The following is a 25,488-nucleotide window of genomic DNA, read 5'->3' as shown; positions in this document are numbered from 1 at the left end:
TAATGAGCACATGCGACATCGTCACCACACAATGCATGACAACGCGCATTGTTGTCAGACAGGATGTGAGTTGGCAGTATTATTTGATTTTCAAGAGAACCCTGTAGCGCTTATCTGCCGGATCCGTGCATTTTGGACCATTCATTCTCCATGCTTCTCGTAGTAATGCCGGCCTCCAATGTCAGCTTACTTCCCATAGCAAACATTTGGACAGCTCTTCACCATGATAAATGCATTGCAAGTTCTTCTTTTCCCATAACTAATCTACGTTCCTACATGAATTAGAACGGACTTGCTCAGGTATACACATTCTATACGAAAAGTTTTGGGGTCTCACTACTATCTACCATGGAACCATACCATCTACCAACACTTGAGCCCGACCCTTCTCGCAAGTTGAGTATCAGAGTGGGACCTTGCCAATCCATTCGGAAACAAGATGGCCGCAGATGCAAATGCGAGGCCGGTTACCGCCTCATGTCTCCATACGAGCCTTTTGGTCCGACTCTATGCGATGATGGTAACTGTAGACATCCGTTAGGGATGCACGATCAAGTCAATTCCAAAGACTCAAGCTCTAGGAAACCATAGTAACAAAACCATATGGTAAGAGGCACTATCCAAGCGCAAAAAGGATGATGTTGACTGGTTCTAGCTGGACTATACCCCCGAGAACGACTAATGGATGGCATAATCTGAGCCGAACAATACCGCTGATCTATGCGGGAGGTACACCAGCTTGTGGAATGACGATTGATGAATTTGTTGCACATCACACCATCCCGGGATATGTTGGAAGTGAATGCAAAAGGGTAGAATAGCTACCTTACTCAAAAAAGGGGGATTGAGGGCGTATTTGGCCATTCACTAGTGTCTTTCTTCTTACAGTTGAAGCACAGGAGTCTTGCTGGGATACCCGTGTGATATGCTTTCTTCAAAGCAAGAGATCCGTCCATTAGTACTTCACGCCGTGTTATCCTTTTCGCATCATGACCTACCTGGCGGGAACAATTCGAGATTCTGCGAATAGAAAAACCTCGGAATACCACTATCATTTGGGCCCAACTGTCTCTTTTCGTCTCTCCAGTGAAGATATGCGAGACTGCATGAAAGTGGTCTAGGCCTTTTGCTCAATACGAAAGAGGCGGCCGATGCCAGAGAGATTATGCGATGTCAATTTGGCATGAATTGAGTCTAATATTGATTTTATTCAGAGAAGCATACGCACTGCCGGATGTCCTTCTTCATAAAAAGACTTGATAAATGAGCTGTTCGCCATCTTACTGCCCTTTTGGGATTTTTAGAACGCTGGCCAGCAACTACTCTGATTAACTTGCAAGCTACTACTAATATGTGCGTGAAGACTAATTTCACTTGGTCTAGGATTTGACAATTATGGACGTCACATCGCTGAATCGAGCTCAAATATTTCCAGAAGGGCCTCTTCAATAACCCAGGTAAATTATTTGGCTACTTGGAAGAATATCCTTCGTGGCATTAATCCCGAGCCTGGACCATTTACAGTGCCCAGATATAGCCACTATTTTCTATATTCAGAGATAGCTTCGATGCTACCGAAATCTAAGCACTGACGGTTGGGGAAATGGCTGGCTACATGTGCAGAAGACAGATGGCGCAATTTTTTACACGCCCTGCAGCATAAAACAGTGGTAGGAGTACTCTGCTTAGGGGATGTTTCGAGGTACTAAAATCAGTCGTCCTCATGCGGGACTCCAATGAAAGTGGAAGTGTCTCATGCCTTGTACCGGGTCAACGGCGCCAGAGTATGGAGGAATCCTCGCCCCCCAGTCAATCCAACATCTGAGAGAAAAACTGACCACTTACTTTGGCTATGCTGTCGTACCGATGTCGCTTAAAATTCGCCTCGCTGCCCACTTTTCTCAAGAAACATTGAAGTCCCGGATATCGCGTACTGTTACCAGTATGTGTATACCAGGGGGCCGGAGATGTGCATCTCTGCCCTAATAGGCAAGCATCGATCCGGGCACTTCAGACCCTTTCAGTTTTAAGATAGTTTGGCTAGGACAGAAAGCTATTGGAAACATAACAGCGTCTGTTCGGACATAAGAGGCTGGAAAGGTAAATGGCAAATTGCGTTTCCAGGTATCAGATATACTCAATCGCCAAGGCATGGACCAAACACGACGAGGTGACTAGTGACTTGAGCGACAAATTTGGATGTGGAAAAGAAGGCGACAAATACAGAAAGCAAAAGATCTGCAAATTGGGGGATGATCTTTTTGACGGAAGCTCAGTCTTAGGAGGCAGCTCTCTGAAATCAAACCGGGTCGTTCGTATCTGGATCCAACGCCTTCCAACCTCAACCATGAAATATTGAATGCGTCGGGATTCCAGTGGGATAAGGAGCACCTCCATGCTCTTCGAGTTGTGCTTCTCGAACACCTGCCTCTCTCTATAGGCTCATCCCCTATGGAGAATCTAAAACCAGCCAACGACTGGCCCTGGTTTGCTCTGCGCGCTGACAAGCTGCTTTCCTTGACCTTGTACCTGAACCAAACAGAGGTCAGGTATAAAAATCGTCTGAAAGAAGATGACGGAGGGCAATAAACCCAGCAAAGCTCAGTTACGCAGGGCAGATTTGTGCAAGAGGGGATAAATGAAGACGCATGTTACATGCTTTACTTGGTTCAGCTTTTGTCTAACAGGAACACCACGCCAGCTCTGATTACAGGTGCTCTCGAATGAGTTCAGAAATGTCAACATTGTTGACGCATCTCACTGAAAACCCACTGTGATGATTACGGCACTGGTATGTTAGCTTCCAATTCACCAATGTTGCTTTCAGATCCAGATAATGGCTAAACGAAAATCTTCGACGTTGTCGACTTTAAGTAATGTACCCTTAACTCCATTGAAATATGAAAATTCATCACTTCGATTGCTCCATCACCACGTCCACAATCCTCCCTAACCCCTCCATCTCCTCTTCCACCATCAACCCCAACGCCCCCGGATCCAGACTACATCCCACATAGACCGGACGTGCCATGCGTCGCGCCAGGATCTTGGCGAGTCGAGTAGTAAACTCGATGCTGGACGAGGTGTAGAGCGTAGTGCTTAGAACGGATTTCGGGTTGATGCGCTAAGCAATTAGACTTTAGAACAAAACTGTATGGAGTAAAAAGAGCTTACGTCTGGCATAGCATAGACGAAACTGCCCATTGGTTTTGCTGACCCCGTGTTATCTCCGGGTGTTGATGTTGTTATGAAGACCATTGCGCAGGTCTCTAGCGCTGTAAGGTGGATATGGGCTGTTGTGTGGAGAGCTTTAGGTAAAAGGAATGAAAGTTCTTTTGGCTGAATTTGAGAGGGAACTGGTTCAACTTGTGTTGCCATTTTGAAATATTTTCTTTGCTAAAAGTAGTGGTAAAGAATGTTGCGGGCAGTAGACGATGATGTCGGTGTTTCTTCCCCGCCGTTCCGCAATCCCTCGATTTTGTCCACGCTAACTCCTCAACAAAACCACACAAATTGGCAAAACAGGGCATTGCGCTCTATATATACAAAATGGCAGAACCAGAGGAAACCTGGGAAGGCGGCTTTGACCCCCTCGCCGACCCCGAGGAGCGCAGGGTGCTTTTTGCGACGCTGGATTCGTTCAGGTGCGTATAGCATCGCACACATACAGGTATTCCTCAATGGCCTTTTGCAAGAGGAGTCTATCTTGTCTTCAGTTATTTCGATTATTCCTCCCACTAAAACCATTCAAGACAATATCGCAGAACCGCCCACCAGAATACCACTCACCGTCGCCGACAAGCCTTCTACGCCCTCCCTTCCGCCCACTGGCAGATGCTCGCGGAGCCCCCATTCTCCATACTCGACCACTTTTCGCACGTTGACGACGCCATTGACACGAATGCGGATATTGCAGATGCGATTCTGAGCGTTGGACTGGCTTCGTTTGGTCTTCCCGCGTCTCCTTCCGCTGGCGAACCTCGGACGAATTGGCACGGTACGGCGAATTCCTCGGACGTGAACAAGGCGCATTCTACAATCAGGCAGTTTTATCGGGATTGGAGTACGGAAGGGAAGCGGGAACGATATGTGTGCTATGGGCCGGTTCTCAAGGCATTGCGCGAGGAATTTGGGGATAAACCACAGCGGAATGAGGAAGACGAGGTTAAGGTGCTGGTCCCCGGGGCAGGCCTGGGTCGGCTAGTCTTTGACCTCTGTCAGGGAGGGTACGCTGCAGAGGGCAACGAGATCTCCTATCACCAGCTCATTGCCAGCAACTGGATCCTGAACCACACGGCCGGACCTCAGCAGCACACTCTCCACCCGTTCGCTTTACATTTCTCGAACCTGCAGTCACGCGAGCAGCAGCTTCGCCAGGTCCAAATCCCCGACGTGCATCCGGGAATGTCGATGTTGGAGATCGCAAACAACCCGGACCCGAACGCTCAGTTCGGCACCATGAGCATGTCCGCCGCCGACTTTGTGGTTCTCTACAAAGGCGTATCAAACCGGGAGTCTTTCGACGCCGTCGCGACAGTGTTCTTCATCGACACAGCTCCCAATCTCATCCGCTATATCGAGGCCATCCGCAACTGCCTGAAGCCGAACGGTGTCTGGATCAACGTTGGCCCACTACTCTGGCATTTCGAGGAGGGAAAGAATCATGATGAACAGCAGCCGGAGGGCATTGCGGAGCCAGGTAATGTGGAGTTGACGGAAGAGGAGGTGTTTTGTTTGGTGGAGAAAATGGGATTCAAGTTGGAGAAGAGAACGGCACCGGATGAAAGGGAGATGTGTGGGTACATCCAGGACCCGGAGAGTATGTTGCAGAACCTGTATAGGCCGTCGCATTGGGTTGCGCGGAAGAAGTAGCATTTTATATATGGAGCATACATAGGTATTATACGAATCGCATTATCCATAGCAAGCGTGACTCCTGTCTCTGATGTCAAGCAATCCCTACTGAGTACTTCTGAACGACTCAGAGGCATATGCCTATTTGCAGCCGAAACCGCAGTAATGTCCGTGTTCTAGTACCGTTCCTTATCTAGTACCGTTCCTTATCGCTAAATATATGCAGCCGTATCTGAGCAGTAACTCATCTGCCTGTCCACTTACGCTTACCAGTGGGGCAACTGGTGAAAGACCCATGGGTCAGGGGATGGGTATCCATACAATATTCTCGACTGGGCTGTATGGGTTTACTGGCAATCTTTGCTTGGATGTTGCGCCGGTGAGGGTTAACCTTGTTAGCCCTGGGGCTGTGGCTACAGAGGTGTGGGATGGGAATCCGGAGAAAGATGCTGTGTTTGCGAGTTTGAGGGAGAGGTTGCCGGTGAGGTTGCCGGTGAGGGAGATTCCGAAGCCGGAGGGTGTGGTGGAGGCGTATGTTTATTGTATGAAGGATCGGGGGGGTGACGGGGGCGGTTATTTCGAGTAATGGGGGTGGGACGCTTGTTTGATTTTGAGTTTTGGATTTAAAGGGTTATTATATGGAGATCATGGGGGATAAAACTAAGATCCTAGAAATGCTTGATATCTGGGATTGAATCAGGACTAACTAGCAGCAATGCAGCCGAACCAATTTAATCTCTGGTGGCTACCATCCTATGAATTACACAGAGTTCCTCAAACGTTCTAAGAATCCCTTCGCATTCATTTTGATGCCATCTCTCTAGTAATCCCAGGGAGAAAATAGTGCTTTGAAAAAGGAACCATGTCGGAACTGCTATAGAGCCCGTCTGTTAGTACTGCTGGGTAATTGTGTATGAGAGAGTGGGCGAGACCATACCTTTCATTCAAATGATCCACCGCTGCCCATGCCATAGCCTGAGACTCTTCAGATGCACCTGCTTCATGCAGGGTAAACGCGGTCTTGGCTTGAACCAAAGTCTCACTTGCAAGATCGACGGCAATTGTCCTTCCCCTGCTTCAAATTTGAAAACCTGGAACCTTTCGCCATCGGTGAGTATACCCATTACCTGTAACTGGAAACGATGTTGTGAGTCCATGAGCGATAAATCTGCATACGTACTTGTTTTTCTAGACAGCTCGAAGGCTTTCCCTTTCCGTTTTAGTGCTCACCCCTCGCCACTTTTTGCTCACTGCATAGACCTGAGCATGCCCTGAGCAGCCTGAGCTGATCACTGTGTAGGGGACTGAGCAGAGGGGTGAGTAGCCTGACTAAGGTAGCCTCAATAATCTCAACAAAGCGATGGCATCATCAATGGAACAGGGAATTGAGGTCATCATTCCTTCTGCTCCGCTTCTTACCATGCCAACTTCTCCCCAGAGATAGTGGGGTAAACTAAGCTCCCATGGAGATTCAATTCGCTCCAGAGATTACCCTATGTCTGGGGAGTGTGCTCCTAGCTCTCAAGAACAGGAGCAGCCATCTTAGAATCCAGGCCAGCGCTCCTAGGAGTCTGAAAAATCCCAGGAGCAAGCAAGGCCGTGCGAAAAATACAACAGTAAATGATCCCTACTGGCAAAGTGTTATCAAAGTGTTCTTGCCCATCAGCCAAACATAACATCATATTCCTTCCCTGCAACCGTGCTTTGTCTGTTGTCTCATACTATTCAAATACTTATGATTCATTGTGAGTCCGTGAGAACTCATTATTCTTTTCTTTTCTATTTGATATAAATTACTCTATTAAGTATTGTATAGACCTCGGCATAGCCCTGGGCATGCCCGGCGGGCTACAACGGGCGCCCGGCAGGCTGTCAAACAGTGCAAACATAGGGGAGCCTGTGACATGCATTATTTACACTGTTTTTATCGGTAATTTTGGGTATTTGCTTACATGCAAAGTCAAGAGATGGGTAAGCAGGTTTTTGGAAAGATTCTACCTGAAATCAATTGAATTCCTTTATGATATACAGCTAATAATGTACAAAATCATCATCCCCATGTCTTGAGCGCTTCCGATTTCTCCCTGATGTCACGGGCTCGGAATAGTCGATAATATTGAATTAATGTTCCTATCTAAACTATTGTAGCCATCGACGGATTATTCTCGTCGATGGCTACAATAGTTTAGATAGGAGCGTCGATTCATTAATATCTGCTATTCCGAGCCCGTGACAGAGGCATGCAATCTGGCCGCAGTGCGTCTGGTCGAGGATGATCTCCATGGGAGGAATAGCAGTTTCCCGATGGAGGGCTGCAATAGGGGTAGTCTGATATACTGGAAGGGTTCCCCAAAGGGCTTCTCTGAGAGCCCGGTCAAGGCAAGAAAGGGAGGAATCAACTCGATTTCATACAGAGCCCTGGTTCCTGGGCTTGGGCCTGCTTCAGCCCGGCCACCAGGCCTCAGCCCCATAGCAAAGGACTGAGATGACGCAGGCAATTGTAGCCTGCCGCAGTAGGTGTGCCCTAGTCCCTCTAACTGTATTGGCTAGTGATCTGATACCAGCAGCTGTCTGCCTGGCCTTTGCAGCCAGGGTCCTGCAGTCACTCAACCCTGCATGGCTGCATGTATTTAAAGCTAGCTATGACAGGTTAATGAGGACTACTACTACTACTACTACTACTACTACTACTACTGCTGCTGCTGCTGCTGCTGCTGCTGCTGCCTGTGGAGGTAAGCCCTGAAACATGCTTTTCTGCCGATTTTGAGAGATCATCTGAAGTCGACGCTGTATTGTTTTGCGAGAGATAGGTTCTGGAACAGAAGGTGCTGATTGGGCTCGCCTGCAGAAATACATGATTGGCTTAATAGAGTCAGGTAGTTTCCTAATATTCTGGGCTGGCTCCGCCAAGTATCAAGAAATGAGGGTATCATTGGCCCGTTATAGCCACCGTCTCAGGGAACGGGTCACTACTGCGGCACCGCAGTGGCCTCCCATTCAGTGGTCCTTGGAGCGCTGTTGACCAACCCAGCAACAGCAATACAGTATCTCAAAAATTTGAAACATGATGGAATCCTGTGAACCTGACCGAAAATGTTTTCCATCCAACAAATCTTTCTGGTGCCCATGCTCCCTTCGTTGAGCGACTTGACCTGGTGCCCTAGTACGAAGACGGACAAGCTTTGAACGTGGATCCTGCGGATAATTATGCAAGTCTGTTTCTAAGCCATGTGGAAGTCTATTGCTTCGGTTATATAATGAACTGGGGTCCGCTATGTGATCAGTCGCTCTATTGGCTTATACGTTCTCTCGCCCGCTTCAAGCTTTTTAAAGAACGGACTGGGGATATTGTGAAATTGCTGAAGTTTGTATTTGAGGAAAGCGAATACATGGGGAACCTACCTGCAAGTGATTTTGCGAGATTATGTAGCGTGGAATGTGGAAATCCTTATGCAGGCCGAACGCGCTTTTATTTCGCATTGGCATGATCAGGTGTCGTTTTAGCAGCTAGTGATTGTTTCTTAGGTCTCTGTAAGGGAGCTAGAAATACTCCATAACACGATTGGCTCCTGTAAGACAAATGCTGATAATATGCCTATCTACTATCTCGGGATCTGTCTCGGGGACCTCGTCTTGAGGATATAGCCTACAATTCCCTAGTATCTCGGGGTTGTCTTATCGACACTCTTTATACCCTCTATATAGCCTCAGCGAGGTGTCCATTCATTAGCTAGTCCTCTAGACATGAACAAAGCTATTATCCAAGATATTATTATCTCAGAACGCTGCCTTCTCTAGTCAACAAAAATAACCACGTCATTTTGACAAATACGTCGAGGAAATTTGCTTGATGTCTGTTAGGCTGCTGCCTTGGCCACGGTAAGTAACTGCTTTCACATACATTCTCTAGTAGGAATGGGTTGCTCTGAACCATGACATCAAGGCCTGTGGTTCGAGCGCCGCAGTCGCTCTTTCTGCGGTCAAAAGTGTGATTTTATTGGTTAATTGGCTCAGTTCCAGTTTTATCCGCAGGGAGTCTTGTCGGCCCGCAATGGCCCAAACCCAAGGGATTGGAAGTCGGCAACGGAACGGAGTAAGCACCCAAATATACAAACTCGCAGCAACGGCCAAAGACAAACTCATCAATTTCACTATTTATAGGAAGTTGGAGTATCCCCTTCGTGAAAGAGCTGGCTAACACCGCGTGGATTGAGAACCGCCTTTGGCCTTTGCCAACAACGAACTCAACAATCCCGGATTATAAGATTCTGGATAGTCGTCAACTGTAAGAGCTATCCTTCTGTAAATGGGACCTTACGCATGATACTCGAGCAGCATTTTGGCAAGCGATGTTAAACGAACTGAAAGGTCTCCAGGCTCCAGGAGGGGTCAAGTAGCTGATTCTTGCTTTGTTGAAGAATTCACTTTGTTATGGAACATGGGATGACAAGTGTAGCGTTTTTATATGCCATTTGTTCAATCGTTCCAATCGATCACGCCCCTACACATCCCGTCCTAACAATTGTGTTAAGCTCAACGACCTACCAGCTCTAATACTGAAGGTTGGGGTTCCGGCGATCCCGCAGCGGTAGTCTATTTCCTCAGGTGATGGATAATAGACCAATGAAACCCCCTTTTTGATGTTTGGTTAGGGCTACTGCGGCACGGAAAAAGATCCAGAAGGTTCTCAAGCCGACTAGGATTTCCATCCACCCCATACTTTGCCTTGTAAGCAAGCTTGTTGCGCCAATGCGTCATAAATATGTAAAACCAAATCACGTGTAAACTGCCTGATGCGTATTGAATGGTATAGCAAAATTCCGGCTATAATGGTATTTCCACGTATCTCTTTGGTAGAAAATAGTACCACCAGGGCATACATTGCTGTAAAACGGGCCCACAGCTTCTGATCAATCGCTCGTGTGGATGTGCGTGAACAAAGCCCTCAAGCATCTGAGCATCCAAGGACAGCATTTGCAAACAGCAGAGCGTAATCCAAAAAAACACATGGCGCAAAAAGCGCGACTTCTACAGAGACAATACAGAGGAGAAAAACAAGCCAACCCATCTCGTAGAACGCAACATCTGTAACAGTTCTTAGATACCGCAAGTAGTTATCCAAGCTTATAGTCCGGCAAGCATTGAGGATGATAAGAGGAGAAACGCTGCCGTTATTAATTCGGCTTCCACCGCGGTCGTACGGAATGACCGGCTCATCATCGTCTGGTAACAGGGACGCGGAAACGCGAATGTAAATAACCCGAGTTACGGCCGAGGCCAGAAAGCTTAAGACATAGGGTGTGGCAGAGAGAACCATAAGTCCGTAGGAGTTTGCCGGAGAATCGGAGCCATGGCATGCTTGAGCTCCAATCATACTAGGAAAGCTTTGGTGAAGGAATGCCAGGATCTGGCTAGCCACAAAGTGGGCGGAAGCTGGTAAGACGATGTCGAGCGACGCAACTGGTGCAATTGTGATCCAGTCATGCCAGCCAGGAATTCTCTGCCAGAAAGGCTTCCTGTTTTGTTTGGATATTGCGGCATGAACGCAAGCCATATGTAGGTTTGTCAAAGGAAGTCCCAAGCATAATCTCACCAAGACATACGCAGGAAATGGCAGGCTCTCCTGGGCAAAAAGTGGGTTCACGAGAATTAAGCCCAGGATGGTCAGTAGCATGTAGGCTAGGAAAATGTCGAATCCGCGAAATAAAGACCATCGTCCTCCTTCATCTCGTAAGTGTCGGCGAACACGGCTTCTCTCCTTGGTGATAGCATTGGAGGGGATTTTGAATAAAAGCCCTTCTTTCGGTATGGAAGATAGCATAGTGACAGCCGTGCTTACCAGGCAATAAACACGAAGAGAAGCCACAAAGTTTTCGCTAATGATGCCCATGAATGAAAGAAGGTAGAACGACACGAAGACGATAAGATTATTTGTAACAACATGCCTTATATGCCGAAGGTATTTGTTTATACCTGCTGGTTGACTCTGTGGTGAAATGCTAGTTCCGACGGCGAGGCCCTTTTCACAGGCACTGGGTGCAGTGGCATCGCCATCTTTCAAAGGTTCGGCTTCCACAAAGTCTGGCGGCTCTTCTATAGCAGCGAGCGACGCTATAACAGTTCCTTCCGTGTAATCATACTGCAAGCAGCATTGGTGGTTAGTTTCGCATCAAACAAAGGCCGTACAGGTTGTGATGGCTTGCCTGGCAGAATAAAATTACGCCTATGATTGTTGTGATTATTACACCTTTCGGCAGATCCGGCGGCGCAGTGTCAACGAATGGGACAATGGTCAACAGAGCCGCTTGCCACTGTAGCGGTGATCCTAAAGACATGATGCCATGGAACCGGATCTAATGTGTGAAGAGATTATACTGATGATATGGATGATAGATTGGTGTCTATTACTAAAGAGACTAAGCTAGTTAACTAACGATCGTGCATATGGGTGAGGCAGCAGCAGACTGAGCGTCATGTGATGACGCTAGCCTGTTAGTGAAATGAGGATCGGGGGCCGGAGGTCCGGAGGAGTCGATTATCCGCGACTAGCGAGGTCTATATGGAGAGGACTAGCTGGACGAAAGAGGTATATTGCCTAACGAAAGTATGTGCGTGTACGCAGCTGATTGAGTGCTTGTCTATCTAAACGTGCGCTCACGCTGGCCTATATCATCGGACCGGCGGAACTTGCCTAATCGGTCCGACATTATTCCTTATCAGTTAGTACCAGGTCTGGCACGTGACTCCTCGCCGCCCTCGCATAGGCCCGATAGGTAGTCAGCCAGGAGGCCAACCGGCCACCAAACCAAGAGTGGTAGGGTGGCATGACGTGGAGGGAAAGGCCGTGGCCGTGGGGATACGCTCGCCTGATGCCAAGACGGGAGTTGGTTAGCAGGACTCCTAGTTAGAACGGCCGCCGAAGTAGCCCTTTTTGGCCGCCTGCTAACCGTCACATCGTTATATGGAGTTAGAACAAGATCAAGTTTCCACTAACTACCCTTCTATAGCTGTCTATTCAGTCGATTGTGACGGCCTGGTCACGTGTATATCTCTCACGTGCTGGAAGCAAGGGATATAAGTCTCGTCAACGCTGATGGCACATCCTTCCTCTTCTTCCTTCCTCATGTTGATTATTCTCGTCGATAGCTACCTAGGTAGAACACATGAGTTGATGTTCCATTATCCCAGCTGAACTCCGTGACAGTCGAGTGAATTTATGTTAATCTGCGTATATCAATAATACCCTGACCACATGACCTGGATAGACTCCTGGTCCAACGCAATTCCTAAGGAGGACATTATGACAGTCTAGTTAAGCTTATATATGTGAGCGCAGTTCCAACCCTTCGGCTTGGAATCCTAGTCTTTTGCCATTTAGCGCAGCGGTTATCCTATATGAATACGCCCATGTAGGTGGCCGTGACAGACATAGCTATCACAGTCTCAATCTAGTAGATAATGATGGATGAAATCCCTATCTAAACTAGGTAGACCAATTAACGAGAATGTGACGGCTCAACGCTTCAACGCCGCCTCAGTGGCTTATATCGACAAACGCCATCATGCAAGCATACAAAGAAAGCGATTAGCGCGGTCACAGGAGTCATGGATAAAAAACCCCTTTTCCTATAGATAATTCCTTTTCTTCTTTTCTCTCCAGATTCGATATTCTCGTCGATGGCTACAATAGTTTAGATAGGAACATCGATTCATCATTATCTGCTATTCCGAGCCCGTGACAGCGATGAACGGTCTTTATAGACATTTGTGTGGTGCGGCTTAAGCCCTTGTTTGCCCATATTGCTTGTATGGCATCGTTTGATATGTTGGCGCTGTTTGTCTGGCGTTGAGCCGTTGAGCCGTCACACCCACGGCTCCAAGCCCTCACGCCTGCAAATATCAGCGTATTTGACCTTTGGAAAACCGGCACCCAATTGATTCAATCAACTACAAGTATAGTCAGTCAATCAAAGTAAAATCCATGAGAAGCGTCAGCTTACCTGTAGGCTTTTGCATGAACTAAGGAAATGGGTTCACGTCAAGTTTGTTGTCACAAGTATGATTCAAGCAAAGCAAGATGTATGACTATCATCAGCTTTACCTAGGAGAACCTGTTTCAGGTGAGATGGATCGAAGGAATACTCCAGCATAAGGTGAATGATTGTCATCTCAGTGAATTTTCGAGTCTGGATAATTGGTTCAAGTTACTTAACGAGCCGTTAATTCGTAAGTTCTTTGCCGGACCACGGCTTAAACGAGTGGCTTTGCTGCCTGACCAGCATCTTCACTCGCCTTGCGTTTCTTTGAAAGCATGATCGAGGACCAGGGAGAATGTGGTAAAGTGAGGTAGCCCTTGATGTCGTAGGCATACATATCTACAAGGGGTGGGATTATGCTCAAGATATAAAGAACGATGTCTTTTGTGAGCTCGGTAGTCACCAGGTTTAGTTCCGTCTTTTTTCATACTCCCAGAAAATAGCCTTTAAGCAAAATGGGCGCAATTGTCAGTTTAAGAAAAGAAATCAAACACTATTATATACTTACCAACTTCTAGAAACTCAAACTTGTCATCACAACCAGCCAAAGGTACAAAATGGTGGCAGATGGCTCTCTACAAGAAATGTACTGCTCCTCTCCTTGGGTCCTCTGCTATTGCACATATCTAATCGAGTCTCAGGTTGGAGGAAGCGTTTAGTGAGCATCAACCTGAAGACTTCGATCTCAAGTTGGACGATGATTTTGTGATTGCCACGTATGGCACTTCTTTCTCCTTTTCCATTGAAATACTGACAGAAACCTCCAGTTTCATGGTACCTGACGACATCACATTGGAAGAGCTGCAAGAAGTAGAGCTGCCGGATATCGTTGTGCATAGTGAAATCACTTCACTTGACGACTGGTTGGGTATACTAGATACAGCCCATATGGTGTAAAGAAGAACTCGATCTAGGGCAAGGGAGGACGATGTACTCCGGATCTATCTGGGGGAATTCTCTGAGGGCTGTTGCGTACTTGGATGATTTGCGTCTCGTCAAATTGTGTATCTGAAAGCTGTCTAACGACAAGGCTTGGGGCATAGACACCTATATTTGAAGTACAGTAATCCACATCGAATCTGAGGCTGTGAATCCAAATCTGCCTTGTGATACAGTATTGTACTATACGATACATATATACCGGATCAACACGAGGCTATCGCCCATCTTTGAGCCGCAAAACGACAAAGAGATCGCGTGGTGCAGTTTCTTTTCCATGGATCGCATCAGGAGTGCTACTTATAGACTGATTGGGAAAATTATACTGGAATTGCCAACCCTGGCAATATTCAGTCTCAACCATGGTTGCATTTATAGGACAGTTCTTTTGAGATCTTTCTGAGAAGTGACAGCGAGCCCCACGGTCCGCGCGGGTACTGTATTGTAATATACCATACCATACCGTATTACATTAATACCAGCCATGTCCAATCCCTTCTGGACAGGACTCGAATGACAACAACAATAAGAGTGACCAAAAAAAAGCCCAGAAAAGCAATAATAAAAGAGCCAATGGCGCAGGATTATTAAAGGCAGTTGATCTGAGAAGAGTATACATACATAGTATTTCCCTCTCTCCCTCGTTGTCTCCAGCCATCATTCCTCGTGGCTAGTGTGTGTGTGTTGTGGAATCTCCGAATGTTGCGATAGACAGCTAGTAAGGCTTTCTCCTCGCATCCTGTCCCTTTTTCATCCTCTTTTCTTTGATTTTCGTTCAATCTCCCTGTTTTATTTATATTCCCCCTCTAATTCCCTGCGATAGAATCTCTTATTATCAGGCATCGAATACGTTGTATTGTCGTCGTCTTACTGGACCAAGTGCCTTTCTTCCTCCCCCGCGCCCAATACCCGGATTCTCTCACCAGGAACGCTTCCACGCCGGGCACTGCCTCTTCGCTTTATTTTCTTGTTTTCTGTCCTCTTCAGGCATCACCTTTCTCCTCCTCTTACTTTTCTCTCTTCCTCTCCCTTCTCCTCCCTCCATCCCACCTACATGGACTTCAAGTTCAGCAGGTTCGGCTTCAGACGCAAGAATCCGTCCTCATCATCCTCCAATAATACCACGCCCACCACAAGCGCTGCTCCTCAGATTCCTCCAATCCCCAACCAGTCGACTCAAACTCTCATCGCCCCTCCTTCCAACGGTGCGACCTCACCCGGTTCTGCGCCCTCTCACACCAGCTCGTCCTCGACTAGTCTTCCTATGAACCCGAACCCAAACGCTCTGGGGCGGCCCCCGAGTTATAGCTACAACCGATCCGCCAGCCCCATGCCGCCTCAGCAGATGCCGCACCACCCTCCGCCGCTCAATACCAACGTTCAATATACCCAGCCCGCAATGCAGCACATGGGCGCCCCGCCGGGTTACGGGTTACAACAAACTGTTGCGCCGCCAGTGCCTCCAATGCATCAGCCTCAATACCTGAGAAACCCTGCCGTGGAAGTCGAAGGATCGGGTCGCAGCAAGGCACAGCTCATCGTGGGTATTGACTTTGGTACCACGTTTTCCGGTGTGGCCTTTGCCTTTGCGACCAACAATGAAGCGCGAGAGGATATCATAACCGAATGGCCTGGCGCCGGTACCCATACTAAACAAAAGGTGGTTTATATCCTTCAATATGATAAATTGGTTTATAATCGAGGCTGACGTTGCGTGCCTTATACAGATCCCAACAGTACTATACTACGATCAATACCAGAAAGTGGTAGGATGGGGACCGGACATCGCAGACGCTCTCGCTCCAACTGGCTATCCGAAGCCGGGGGTACAAAAAGTCGAATGGTTCAAGCTTCAACTTATGCTCTCCGGCAACACCTACATCGATCCCATTAACCTGCCCCCCTTGCCTCCGGGCAAGTCGGAAATCGATGTGGCGGCCGACTATCTATACAAGCTGCGACAAGCGATGCGGAACCAACTCCAAAAGACGCTGGGAGAGGTGTTCACCCGTGAGGAACGCAATATCCGGTATTATCTCACGGTGCCTGCCATCTGGAATGATGCAGGCAAGGCTGCGACCCGTGCTGCAGCCATCCAAGCGGGATTCCTGCGTGACGAGAACGACCCCCGATTGACATTGATCTCAGAGCCTGAGGCGGCGGCTCTCTTCTGTGCCAAAACGGGTCTACTCAATCTAAAGGTTGGCGATGCCATCCTAATCGTCGACTGTGGTGGAGGTACCGTGGATTTGATCGCATACGAAGTTGAAGAGGAGCAGCCGTTCAGCGTGGCCGAGTGTACAGCCGGTTCTGGAGACTCCTGCGGTTCAACAGCTCTCAACCGAAACTTCAGTAACATCCTGCGGGCAAAGATCCGGAAGATGAAGTTGCCCGACGGTTCACGCACGGCCGGAAAGGTGTATGCCAAGTGTATCATGGACTTTGAGAATCGTATCAAGGCAGACTTCCGCAACAATGGTCAAAAGTGGGCCGTGGATGTGGGTATCGAGGCCGATTTTGCTGAGGCTGGCATTGAGGATGGATACATGACCTTTACCAATGAGGAAATCCTTCAATGTTTTGAGCCTGTCGTCAACCGTATCCTCGAATTGGTCCGCAACCAGATCATCGCCATCCAGGCACAGAACAAGTCGCTTCAGGTAAATTTCTTTTCCCCTCTCCCTTGCTGACTGTGCTAACTTGTGTAGAACGTCCTTGTGGTCGGTGGATTCGGTGCCTCCGAGTATCTATTCCAGCAAATTAAACTCCATGTCCCGCCTCAATACCAATCGAAGGTTGTCAGACCCATGGACTCCGTCGCAGCGATCGTCAAGGGAGCCGTCACCGCAGGAATCACGGAACGAGTCATCACCCACCGTGTCGCACGTCGGCACTACCTCATGGCCACTCTCCAACCATTCAAGGAAGGATACCACCCCGAACAGTACCGTGTGCCCAGCTTGGACGGTCGGGATCGGTGCAAGTACACCCGACAGATCTTTGTGCAAAAGGGCGAACGTGTCAAGATCGGCGAGCCGGTCAAGGTCAGCTTCTTCCGCCAGGTGGCGCCTGGAGCGACTCTTATGTACGAGGACATCTTGTACGCGTGTGACGAGGATGTCTGTCCTGAATACACAAAGGATCCTCGTAAGTCAACCTCCTCTCTTTGTACACCCGACCGCGTAGCTAACACGAAACAGGCATCAAGGAAGTCGTCACCCTTACATCCGACCTCTCGCGGAAGAACCTCGAAACCGATTTCGAACGCATGGATACCCCCCAGGGTACCTTCTACCGCGTGTACTTTGACATCTACCTCACCCTCGACGGCAGTGAGTTCAGTGCGGAGCTTGTCTGCCAAGGAGAGATTATGGGCCGCTGCAGGGCCAAGTTCAAGTAGATGCTTCGCATGATTGTTGAAAAGGAAAGGGCAAAAAAGTCATGACATTGAACGAAGATGGGAGGATGGAACGAGTTTATATACCCCGAATTTTTGTATACATTTTTCTTTTTTTTTAGTTGATCTATATCATTGAGCGAATCAAGCAGGGGATGATCTTTTACCAAGATAGTTTCAAGTTTCAATATAATACACCATTTATTTTCACTTGCATTAGGGGCAGTCAACCACTAACCAAAGAAACACTTACTTCCTCATGACAATGTCCTCCAAAATACCAGGTCCAACTCTTCCAACACCAGAAACACCCAGAACACCCTCTACAGAGCCCGAGGAGAAGGTCGCACCCAGTCCATCTTGTCCAGGGGAAGTCAAACAACGCTGCATAATATCACGCGCGAGGTTGCCGCGTGGATCAAGTGTTTTGGATTAATTCACGAAGTTGAGAAAAGAGTACCCTTTCTCAGAGGAAGAGGCGTTTCTTGAGCTTCTTGCGACTTACGATATTCCGGTTTGGGAGTTGGAGGGAGTGTCTGGTAAGTGCTGCTTTAAAAGGTCAACACTGATGACCGTTTCTGTGAGCAGTGACGGAGCTCCTTTTCGACTGGTTATTGATAGCATATATCAACGGCCTTCGGTTTCTGTCTCATCGTACTGATTCGCTCTCTTATTTTCTCAAGCCCAAGGCGTGCATTCCCATGGAAAATCTCTCGAGTGCCATGATGAATGTTGAGCGCGCGAATTACCTACTAAGAGAAGCAGACAGGCACGCTGATGAACAAGAATAGAGAGGAATCACTATGCGGTGCAAGTGATTACCCAGTAGTAAGTATTTATCGCAGCCCTAGAAGAGCCTTCAAGGCGCTGTGATTGATTGCTCTGGGAAATGCGGTTCATGTATGTATACTATGTATGTACTGGCGATTGTATCTGCATAGTCAAATTCACCCGTACACTTTCCTGCTTCTCTATACGCCGGTCAATCAAGCTAATTCTGTATAGCCATTCATTGCGGTGCCTGCACGTGACTTTGTAATTATCATCAATTCACAGTTCCTCTCACTCCTCCAACCTCATCCTCTTCAAATAACCACAAAAAGCTCCTCCCCTTTATTTGAAATAGTTCGACCGCTATCTTCAGATTCAGACGAGCCACCAAAAATACCTAGAACAGCCCGATCTCCTCCAGCCTCTATGGACAACGAACTAGAAGGAACGGTCCCACCTGGCTCAGCTTGTCCAGAGTGAATAGTTGTGATGCACGTTATTTTACCTCATCGCAGCTTCGTCATTATCACCTTGGAATCCTACAGAGTTCTACAATGTATCCTCCTTTACCACCCCCTCGTAAGAATGGGCCAGCAGATTGCTCCGCCCTCAAAGTCCCCAGCACCAAAAAGACGCAAAACAACTCCACCCACCTCATCCTCTACAGCCCTCGATGAAAAAGTCGCGCCTTGTCCAGCCTGTCCGGGTGTCTTCAAAACACGCCCAGAGACTACACGCGCGATCCTCCACTATGAATCAGAAATCCTGGACGCATATAGAAAACTAAAAGAAGAAACGCGGCAAGAAGGCGAACAGGGCCCTGATGAAGAAGCGTTTCTCGAACTTCTTAGGCACTCTGATATTTATTCATCAGATTTGTCCAACCTCTCTAGTAAGCATCTTAACTCATATATCATGACAAAAAAAAAAAAAAAAAAAAAAGAAGACATGGGCTAACAATAAGAATGATAGGACAAGAACTCAAGCCCCATTCTCCAAAATCCCATGTCGACAAGTAAGGCCGTATATCTACCAAGATCCGGTTTATAAACTGAGAGAAATGCGAAAAGACCTTCGCGTTTCTCGCTCGCGAATTCCCAACGATCTGTTCATGGAGATCGTTGGCGATTGGGATATGGCCGTTGAGCAATATGGTCCTCTCCTCAGTCATGATAGTAAAAAGGGACGTTCGGGGGTTGTATCTTCTGTAAGAGCATTCTTTCTACATTTCAGTAGGGCATATGAGCTAATAAGGAGCAGTTGGTGTGCAGTATTGTGCGCGTCTTTCACAGCGCAATTCTAAATAAACCTGGAGCGTTTTTCGAAGGGCGATCATCCCAGAAGGGAAGAATCCAGAATTATTTTATGATGATGAATAAGTTTGTCAGCATTGTGTTCATGGAAGTCGAACCTCTCATGGCTATGGGTAGATCACAGGAAAATGTCATAGGGCAGCTTCTTGCTGAATGTGTTGGTATGTGCTGCTGTTGCTACTAAGCCCTTAATCTGCGCATCCTACTAACATACGATAGTACGCGACTATGCAAACCGAAGAACTGGACATTGGACGCCAATCCTCGCTATTCTGTGCAATGGTACCAACTTCCAGTTCTTTGTTCTTGATGCAGCAGACGAGGTCGCTTATTCATCAGGATGGAAGAACGGTCTGATGATTGATGAAGGAGAAGGCGAAGAGACAAAGTTATTATATTCAATCAAACGAGGTTATTACATCATCCTCGCTTTACCTCCAGGCTATAGCTAACGTTGGTGGGCTAAGTAGCTGAGAGAGTTTCGCCGTCGCCGGTTACGTGGTTATCGGGACATTATTCATGTCCTTGGAGCGGCTTTCCTGTGTCTAAGGTATCTACTAGTTCCGTTTCGTTCATGGGATGGATTGATACTAGCTCTTGGAATGCGACTCGGATTACCTGTACAGGTCCATTAGAATATCATATTGCCCCGATCAGAAGTATCTCTCCCTGTTCCTTGCTTTCTTTTAACTATCAAAAAGCCGGTGAAGTGATATACTCCGTACGTATTTGGAATCGGCCCTATCCTCCATAGCCAAGACCTTGACGAAGACTCGTCATTGTACTTACTCTTTCACTTACAGGATATCATCATTTTCCATATCTGTCGATTAGTTTAAACCTCAACCTATGCACTCGGCCCAGTTAGGTTGCTCCTTTCTAGTCATGCATCGTACTCCGGTGGCGGTGATCGTGGCAACACGCAACACCAAAGAACTACAGTCTCCCGGTGTAGCCTGGTCTAATTCCGGCAAGGTTCCAGAAAAAACAACCTCCCCCCAAAAAAAAAAGCAAACCTACACACGCTTACCATCCTTCTACCCAACACACCGTTTCAAAGAAACCCAGAAGAAAAAAAAAAAAAAAAAAAAAAAGCAAAACAACCAACAGCAAACAAAGGCCTCGATACCACTGGACACAAACCCGGCTCCCGGGTCAACCACTGACATCTGCCAAGAGACCCTTTTCGCGAACGTGCAGAACATCCATATTCTACTCCGGAGTAACTCGGTTTGGTTGGTGCCAGTGATGTGACTACTGTGGCTTTTTAGGGCGTTGTCCTGTTTGGACTAGGTGCATGGCTTTTAACTAGGCTAGGTGCATAAAAAGAAAAACAGGGATGTTTGCAGCTGCGAGATCCTCGCATGTTAGGGTTCGTCCCTTTTATTTTTTATTTATTTATTTTTTTTTTTTTTTGTGGTGCAACGTTTCGCTTCGCGGTCGGTAAATGAAAGAAAGAAACGAAGGATGACCACGAGGTAAATGTAACGTCCCTAAAGGTTCGATTGCCTTTCTGTTCGGGCCGCATAGATCTGCCTAGCTAGTATGGCGATCGAGTAGCATTCCTGTACATACTCCGTGTTCTTTATGGTAGGAGACCATCGTCGAGTCACTGTGACCATCATGCCATTAGCACCAAGACGCCGGAGTTGGCCGTCAATAGATCTATCATTCCTGTTGTCGGTATCCCTGTAAAGATTCACGCACTGCCCTGTCGAGCTATTTTTGATAAGGCTATTCCGTATAGACCTTTTGTCTATCCCTGTCTGTGATTCAAGGGAAGCACTCGATCGTCCCCCTGCATGTGTATCACGTGTGCATAGTCTTGGAAACAGGTCGAGAATGATAGAAAGATCGCAGAAATCATCTCAAGAAGACAGCCTGACATGGCATCATGACAGACTCCACGTGGCTACGAAGAAAAATCCCCTATTACCATCACTAGCAAACCCATGAGGAAGGAAAGCCACGACTCCCGACCCAAACATACGGAGAGTTCAACATGACAGCTATAATTCGTTGGGATATCTCTGTGCATTCTCCGTGCAGCGGCGTATTCGTAATGGTCTCAATAATGAGAGCCACTCAGAACAAAGCAATATGAAAGCCTCACAGAGCGACATACATACAGATGCTCTACATGCAATGTACAATGTAAAACCATTAGAGTCCGGAATCCCCGAGAGCCTGCTCTCCTGCAGTTCTGGGGCAGTGCAACTACGCCTAAAACTAATCATATCGCGCACTACTGGCTGGTTCGTAACTAAAACTATGTGGGATGACTTCATGGTCGATCTCGTGCACAGGACTCGACATAGTTGCTGAGCACAGGGTAAATCCCACTGCTGATCACGTTAGTGTCTACTGGTGCCTGGGAAATCGAAAGCGTGAGGCGACCAGACCAGAACTAAACCGAAATAGGTAGGAATTGCTCCGTGCAGAGGAACGGATACCATTGGGGCTCGAGCTAGCTTGGTCATTAGTACAGGCAGTAACTAGTAGTAGCTCCGGATGGAGAGCTGGAGTGGGAAAGCCGGTACGAAAGTATCGCGTAGATTAGATTTACGTGCAAAAGTCCAGAGCGAGTTCGGGTCGAGCTGAGCTAGTTCGTGCTGATGAGATAGTTACGATGTGATGGTCGTCGTCGGCCAGTCGGGTTTGTCGGAGAGTTCCAGTTCGTAAGTGATTGATCTTCTGGACAGGCTGGCCCGTAAAAAGAAAATAATAATAAAAATAAAAGGTGAAAAGACAATGAGATGTTGAGTCCCGGCAATGACACAGAATAGAACATTCGTTACTTTTTTTTTTTTTTTTTTTTTTTTTTTTTTTTTTTTTTTTTTTTCTTCTCTCTTTTTTCCTTCCCGATATAGCATTCTGAAGCAAGATAATCCCACTGACACGGGGCGATTGAGCCGGGCAACGGATGGGAATGGGATTATTGAGTTAATGGAACCGAAAAAAAAAAAAAAGAAAAACCAAAGTTGCACGAGCACTAGCGAATAAAGCATGCCCCGAAGATGATGACCGAGCCTCGCCCCAGTGCCGATGATTCGCCGGAGGTGCAAAAAACAGCGGCAAGCGCGGCTTCCAGCCAAAGTCCAAGTTATTATGCAAGTCCGGCAGCGGTTACTGCGCAAAACCCCAGATCCCTCGTATTACTAATTGGGGTGCCGGTGGAGCCGGATCATGCCGGTCCCTGCCAGCCATGTTGTTTGTATCTGTACGGCGTTGACTTGAGTTGAGTTATAGCCATGGTACGGAGTCAGTCGCGGGGAAGATACTGAGCGATCCGGCGACACCATTGTTCTCCCCCCTGTATTTGTATGCGCATGGATATGTACTCCGTACGAAGTATAGAGTACAGCTAGGTACATACATGTACAGGTACCGGTACATTTAACTCAGCCCGGGTCCAGCTGGGATAATTGGATAGACTCAGCCGACGCCGAGAAGAACGAACGGACCAGTCGCAGGCACCAGAATAGCTGTATAATTATTGATGAGCACAGCACGGATTGCGGCAATGGATGAATTCATGAATGAATGGGTCAGACCAACCACGCATCCCACGCACGGGTAATCCGTTCATCTCCCTCCCCGCCCTAAAAGGAAATGGGATGAATGGGAGGTTTTCACAAAACGAAGAGAAAAAATAGAAGAAAAAAAAAGTACATTTTATGATTATCGATATAAACATATAACTAACAAACAGTTTGCCCCTGTATCAGGGTACGCTCCGCTCTTTGTTATTGACATGGCGAATGGAGTAAAATCCCACCATTATGGAACCACATCGATAGCACGTACTCGTACTCCATCCGTACTCCTGCCGGGCAAAAACAAAGCAAGGGAAATCAGTCAATCAATGATGGGATCTCGGTGCTGAAATTGGCCTGTTCAGCTCACGAGGTCTCGATGACGCGCACAGACACTCCGCTACTCCTGTGTGAGTACTGTGCAAGTATCTGTACTTGCACATAGCAGTTCTGTCGATATAATTCTGCTTGTCGCGGCAAACTATAGTCCCAGATTCATAACCTCATACCATAGGTGTCGGTTCGGTAGACGGGATCTCAGTCCTTATCCATCTCGAATTCATTTCCGTGACGGGATCTTCGAGCAGTTCAACAAAGCAAAAAGTCAGTGGATCAATAACGCAAAAAAAAAAAAAAAGAAAAAAGAAAAAAAAAAAAAAGAAAAAATCAAAATCAAAAATAATAAATATAATAAAATAAAAATAAAAAGGCCGCTGGATCATGTGGATCATACCTCATACATAGTACGCCACTACTATAATAGTAATAGTAACGGTACTTAGTAGTCAAAGTACTATGTACTGTTACTTTTTTAGGCGGCGGCGCATAGCGACTTTTTGCGGGGAAAAGGATGGACGTATCAGAGACGGCATAATCTAACTTCTTTCGCGCGCCCTTGGACCTTGGATCCGGAATGTAAGAGGTAACGACTCGATGCTTGTCGTAGCTCATCGTCTGATCAGTAGTGCCGCCCCCGTGTCCGTGTCCGTGTCGTGTTATGTATGAGTGGCCGCGTGGGTGATCTTTGCCCTGCTTTTTTTGCCCCCCTGGGCCCTCATGGATGGGTATAAATGATATAGAGTTGACTTTCCTGGTTCTTTGGAAGACTTTTAGAAGAATTGCATACCTTTTCAATCGATAGAAAATAATCGGGAATAGTTAGCGCAAAGGACGACTTTCTTCTCTTTTTTCCTCTTTTCTCTCTCTTTTTGGCCCTTCTCGACTCTCTTTAAGCGATGAATAACTTCTCCTTGGCGATTCTCTCAATTCTCATCTTTTCGTTAATCCTCAGTTTCCGCAAACACCTGCTCTCATGGACAACATACAACAAACAACATGCACCCCCATCCGGCAATGACCTCAAGCGCATAGCACCCTACCCAGCACAACCCATCAAAGGCCGAGAACGATACCGCGTAATGATGGACGTGCGCAAACTCGACGAGCAAAACTGGCTCACCGTCGACAAGAATTACATGGACGAGCACCAAATCCGGGGCCAATTGCTGGATCACGAGAAGAGCAAGGTGCTGCAGGCGCTGCCGGAGTCGTACGATGCGTGTCTGGAGACATTGGAGGAGGTGGTTGAGTTCCTGTGCATGCGGTTTCCGAATATGTTTGCGAAGAAGTCGGTTGGCGAGGAGACGACTGTTGTTAATAAGACGACGGGGGAGACGTTTGTGTTTGGGGGGCCGCAGAATGCGCATGTTGATCCGTTGGAGATTGCGGTTAGACTCACGATGGAGGATTTGAGTGTTTTGTTGAAGAATGAGGATGATGAGTATTATCTGTGAGTTGCACCTTTTCAATTCAATAAGCGCATTGACTGACTCTGTAATGCCAGTGCCGCAAGCGCAACTCTCTTCCCCGTGGGCTGGACAGTCGCAGAACGCATCGGCTGGACAATCTCCAAACTGCACAACCCAGTCCCCCTCTGGCATCAACAAGTCGCCAGCACCGTCAGCAAGTCAGTCACCCATTCATCCATCACCAAAAACCATACCCTGTGACTCTCATACTAACAGGACCAGATTCCTCAACCGCCTCACCCCCTCCAACCCCATGGAACGCTCCAACTATTTCGTCGAAGTCAAGCGCCCCGACGAAAACCTCTTCGAGATCCTCTACCGTCCCACCACCCTTTCCGAAGCAAACCACAACCCCGCCCCCGAGGACATCGTCATCCGCCGCGAGCGCCAGACTTTCATCAAGCTACCGCGATCAGGGGCTCTCGTTTTCGGCGTCAAGACTGTTCTCACCACGCTGGATGAGCTGCCGATGCAGGAGTTGCAAAACTTAGCAAAGGAAATCAGGAGCTGGCCTGATTATGTGGGCGAGTATAAGGGGACGGAGATTTGGGGCGCGACGGCGTTGGAGTTCGCTGAGAGGAAGAGTCGGGAGGCTGAGAAGGTGGAGGTTTGATTTTGATTTCTCCTTTTTGACTCGTTTTGTATTAATGATTTCCTTTTGTTTTGGGAAAACGGATGGGTGGTCTTTTGATTTGATTTTCGTTATTTTTGATAACCATGCATACTTACTATCAGGGCGGTTTTGTCTCTTTATTTCTTGTTTGCAACGCATCATCATTGCATTGGGTGGTCATATTGTTTTGTGTGTACTTATAGCGAATGAATTGATCTTGA

At 47.5% G+C, this 25,488-nt stretch overlaps 8 protein-coding genes across 8 annotated transcripts; 5 read left to right on the top strand and 3 right to left on the bottom strand.

Annotated features, from left to right (window-relative positions):
* Positions 1–2,911: 2,911 nt before the first annotated feature.
* Positions 2,912–3,378, bottom strand: ASPGLDRAFT_117992 (proteasome assembly chaperone 4 family protein; the record flags this gene model as incomplete). Its single annotated transcript, XM_022539919.1, has 2 exons — positions 2,912–3,124; positions 3,175–3,378. The coding sequence occupies 2 exons, from the start codon at positions 3,376–3,378 to the stop codon at positions 2,912–2,914; spliced, it is 417 nt and encodes a 138-aa protein (XP_022404382.1).
* Positions 3,379–3,485: 107 nt separating this feature from the next.
* ASPGLDRAFT_42749 (carnosine N-methyltransferase family protein) lies at positions 3,486–4,963 on the top strand. The gene is made up of 2 exons (XM_022545662.1): positions 3,486–3,644; positions 3,753–4,963. The coding sequence occupies exons 1-2, from the start codon at positions 3,550–3,552 to the stop codon at positions 4,870–4,872; spliced, it is 1,215 nt and encodes a 404-aa protein (XP_022404381.1). The 5' UTR covers positions 3,486–3,549; the 3' UTR covers positions 4,873–4,963.
* Positions 4,964–7,010: 2,047 nt separating this feature from the next.
* Positions 7,011–7,455, bottom strand: ASPGLDRAFT_42746 (uncharacterized protein). The gene is made up of 2 exons (XM_022545661.1): positions 7,422–7,455; positions 7,011–7,367 (listed from the first exon to the last, which is right to left on the bottom strand). The coding sequence occupies exon 2, from the start codon at positions 7,323–7,325 to the stop codon at positions 7,071–7,073; it is 255 nt and encodes an 84-aa protein (XP_022404380.1). The 5' UTR covers positions 7,326–7,367; positions 7,422–7,455; the 3' UTR covers positions 7,011–7,070.
* Positions 7,456–7,865: 410 nt separating this feature from the next.
* On the top strand, positions 7,866–8,551 carry ASPGLDRAFT_1505222 (uncharacterized protein). The gene has a single exon (XM_022542156.1). The coding sequence runs from the start codon at positions 8,112–8,114 to the stop codon at positions 8,340–8,342; it is 231 nt and encodes a 76-aa protein (XP_022404379.1). The 5' UTR covers positions 7,866–8,111; the 3' UTR covers positions 8,343–8,551.
* A 1,046-nt stretch (positions 8,552–9,597) lies between these two features.
* Positions 9,598–11,245, bottom strand: ASPGLDRAFT_142242 (uncharacterized protein). Its single transcript, XM_022541761.1, has 2 exons — positions 11,058–11,245; positions 9,598–10,993 (listed from the first exon to the last, which is right to left on the bottom strand). The coding sequence occupies exons 1-2, from the start codon at positions 11,187–11,189 to the stop codon at positions 9,800–9,802; spliced, it is 1,326 nt and encodes a 441-aa protein (XP_022404378.1). The 5' UTR covers positions 11,190–11,245; the 3' UTR covers positions 9,598–9,799.
* A 3,150-nt stretch (positions 11,246–14,395) lies between these two features.
* On the top strand, positions 14,396–17,398 carry ASPGLDRAFT_42743 (Hsp70 family protein). Its single transcript, XM_022545660.1, has 5 exons — positions 14,396–14,643; positions 14,701–15,489; positions 15,557–16,489; positions 16,538–16,976; positions 17,030–17,398. Exons 2-5 carry the CDS (start codon positions 14,884–14,886, stop codon positions 17,227–17,229), a joined length of 2,178 nt encoding a protein of 725 aa, XP_022404377.1. The 5' UTR covers positions 14,396–14,643; positions 14,701–14,883; the 3' UTR covers positions 17,230–17,398.
* A 1,184-nt stretch (positions 17,399–18,582) lies between these two features.
* Positions 18,583–19,762, top strand: ASPGLDRAFT_22520 (uncharacterized protein; the record flags this gene model as incomplete). The annotated part of the gene is made up of 4 exons (XM_022543188.1): positions 18,583–18,889; positions 19,035–19,204; positions 19,258–19,471; positions 19,530–19,762. The coding sequence occupies 4 exons, from the start codon at positions 18,583–18,585 to the stop codon at positions 19,760–19,762; spliced, it is 924 nt and encodes a 307-aa protein (XP_022404376.1).
* Positions 19,763–24,193: 4,431 nt separating this feature from the next.
* ASPGLDRAFT_42740 (heme-dependent oxidative N-demethylase family protein) lies at positions 24,194–25,475 on the top strand. The gene is made up of 3 exons (XM_022545659.1): positions 24,194–24,635; positions 24,690–24,812; positions 24,877–25,475. The coding sequence occupies exons 1-3, from the start codon at positions 24,265–24,267 to the stop codon at positions 25,265–25,267; spliced, it is 885 nt and encodes a 294-aa protein (XP_022404375.1). The 5' UTR covers positions 24,194–24,264; the 3' UTR covers positions 25,268–25,475.
* The last annotated feature ends 13 nt before the right edge of the window (positions 25,476–25,488 follow it).

Source organism: Aspergillus glaucus, assembly GCF_001890805.1.
Source record: "Aspergillus glaucus CBS 516.65 unplaced genomic scaffold ASPGLscaffold_3, whole genome shotgun sequence".
Lineage (NCBI taxonomy): Eukaryota > Fungi > Ascomycota > Eurotiomycetes > Eurotiales > Aspergillaceae > Aspergillus > Aspergillus glaucus.
This window is presented reverse-complemented; position numbering and strand designations above follow the sequence as displayed.

Bases quoted from the DNA above. Each gene is read 5' to 3' on its own strand.
- ASPGLDRAFT_42749 (XM_022545662.1), top strand. From the start codon at position 3,550: ATGGCAGAACCAGAGGAAACCTGGGAAGGCGGCTTTGACCCCCTCGCC. The intron at 3,645-3,752 runs GTGCGTATAGCA...AAACCATTCAAG, and splicing joins GCGACGCTGGATTCGTTCAG to ACAATATCGCAGAACCGCCC.
- ASPGLDRAFT_142242 (XM_022541761.1), bottom strand. From the start codon at position 11,189: ATGTCTTTAGGATCACCGCTACAGTGGCAAGCGGCTCTGTTGACCATT. The intron at 10,994-11,057 runs GCAAGCCATCAC...TGCTGCTTGCAG, and splicing joins GCGTAATTTTATTCTGCCAG to TATGATTACACGGAAGGAAC.
- ASPGLDRAFT_1505222 (XM_022542156.1), top strand. From the start codon at position 8,112: ATGAACTGGGGTCCGCTATGTGATCAGTCGCTCTATTGGCTTATACGT.
- ASPGLDRAFT_42743 (XM_022545660.1), top strand. From the start codon at position 14,884: ATGGACTTCAAGTTCAGCAGGTTCGGCTTCAGACGCAAGAATCCGTCC. The intron at 15,490-15,556 runs GTGGTTTATATC...TGCCTTATACAG, and splicing joins GTACCCATACTAAACAAAAG to ATCCCAACAGTACTATACTA. The intron at 16,490-16,537 runs GTAAATTTCTTT...TAACTTGTGTAG, and splicing joins CACAGAACAAGTCGCTTCAG to AACGTCCTTGTGGTCGGTGG.
- ASPGLDRAFT_42740 (XM_022545659.1), top strand. From the start codon at position 24,265: ATGATGGACGTGCGCAAACTCGACGAGCAAAACTGGCTCACCGTCGAC. The intron at 24,636-24,689 runs GTGAGTTGCACC...CTGTAATGCCAG, and splicing joins GAGGATGATGAGTATTATCT to TGCCGCAAGCGCAACTCTCT. The intron at 24,813-24,876 runs GTCAGTCACCCA...TAACAGGACCAG, and splicing joins GTCGCCAGCACCGTCAGCAA to ATTCCTCAACCGCCTCACCC.
- ASPGLDRAFT_42746 (XM_022545661.1), bottom strand. From the start codon at position 7,325: ATGGGGCTGAGGCCTGGTGGCCGGGCTGAAGCAGGCCCAAGCCCAGGA.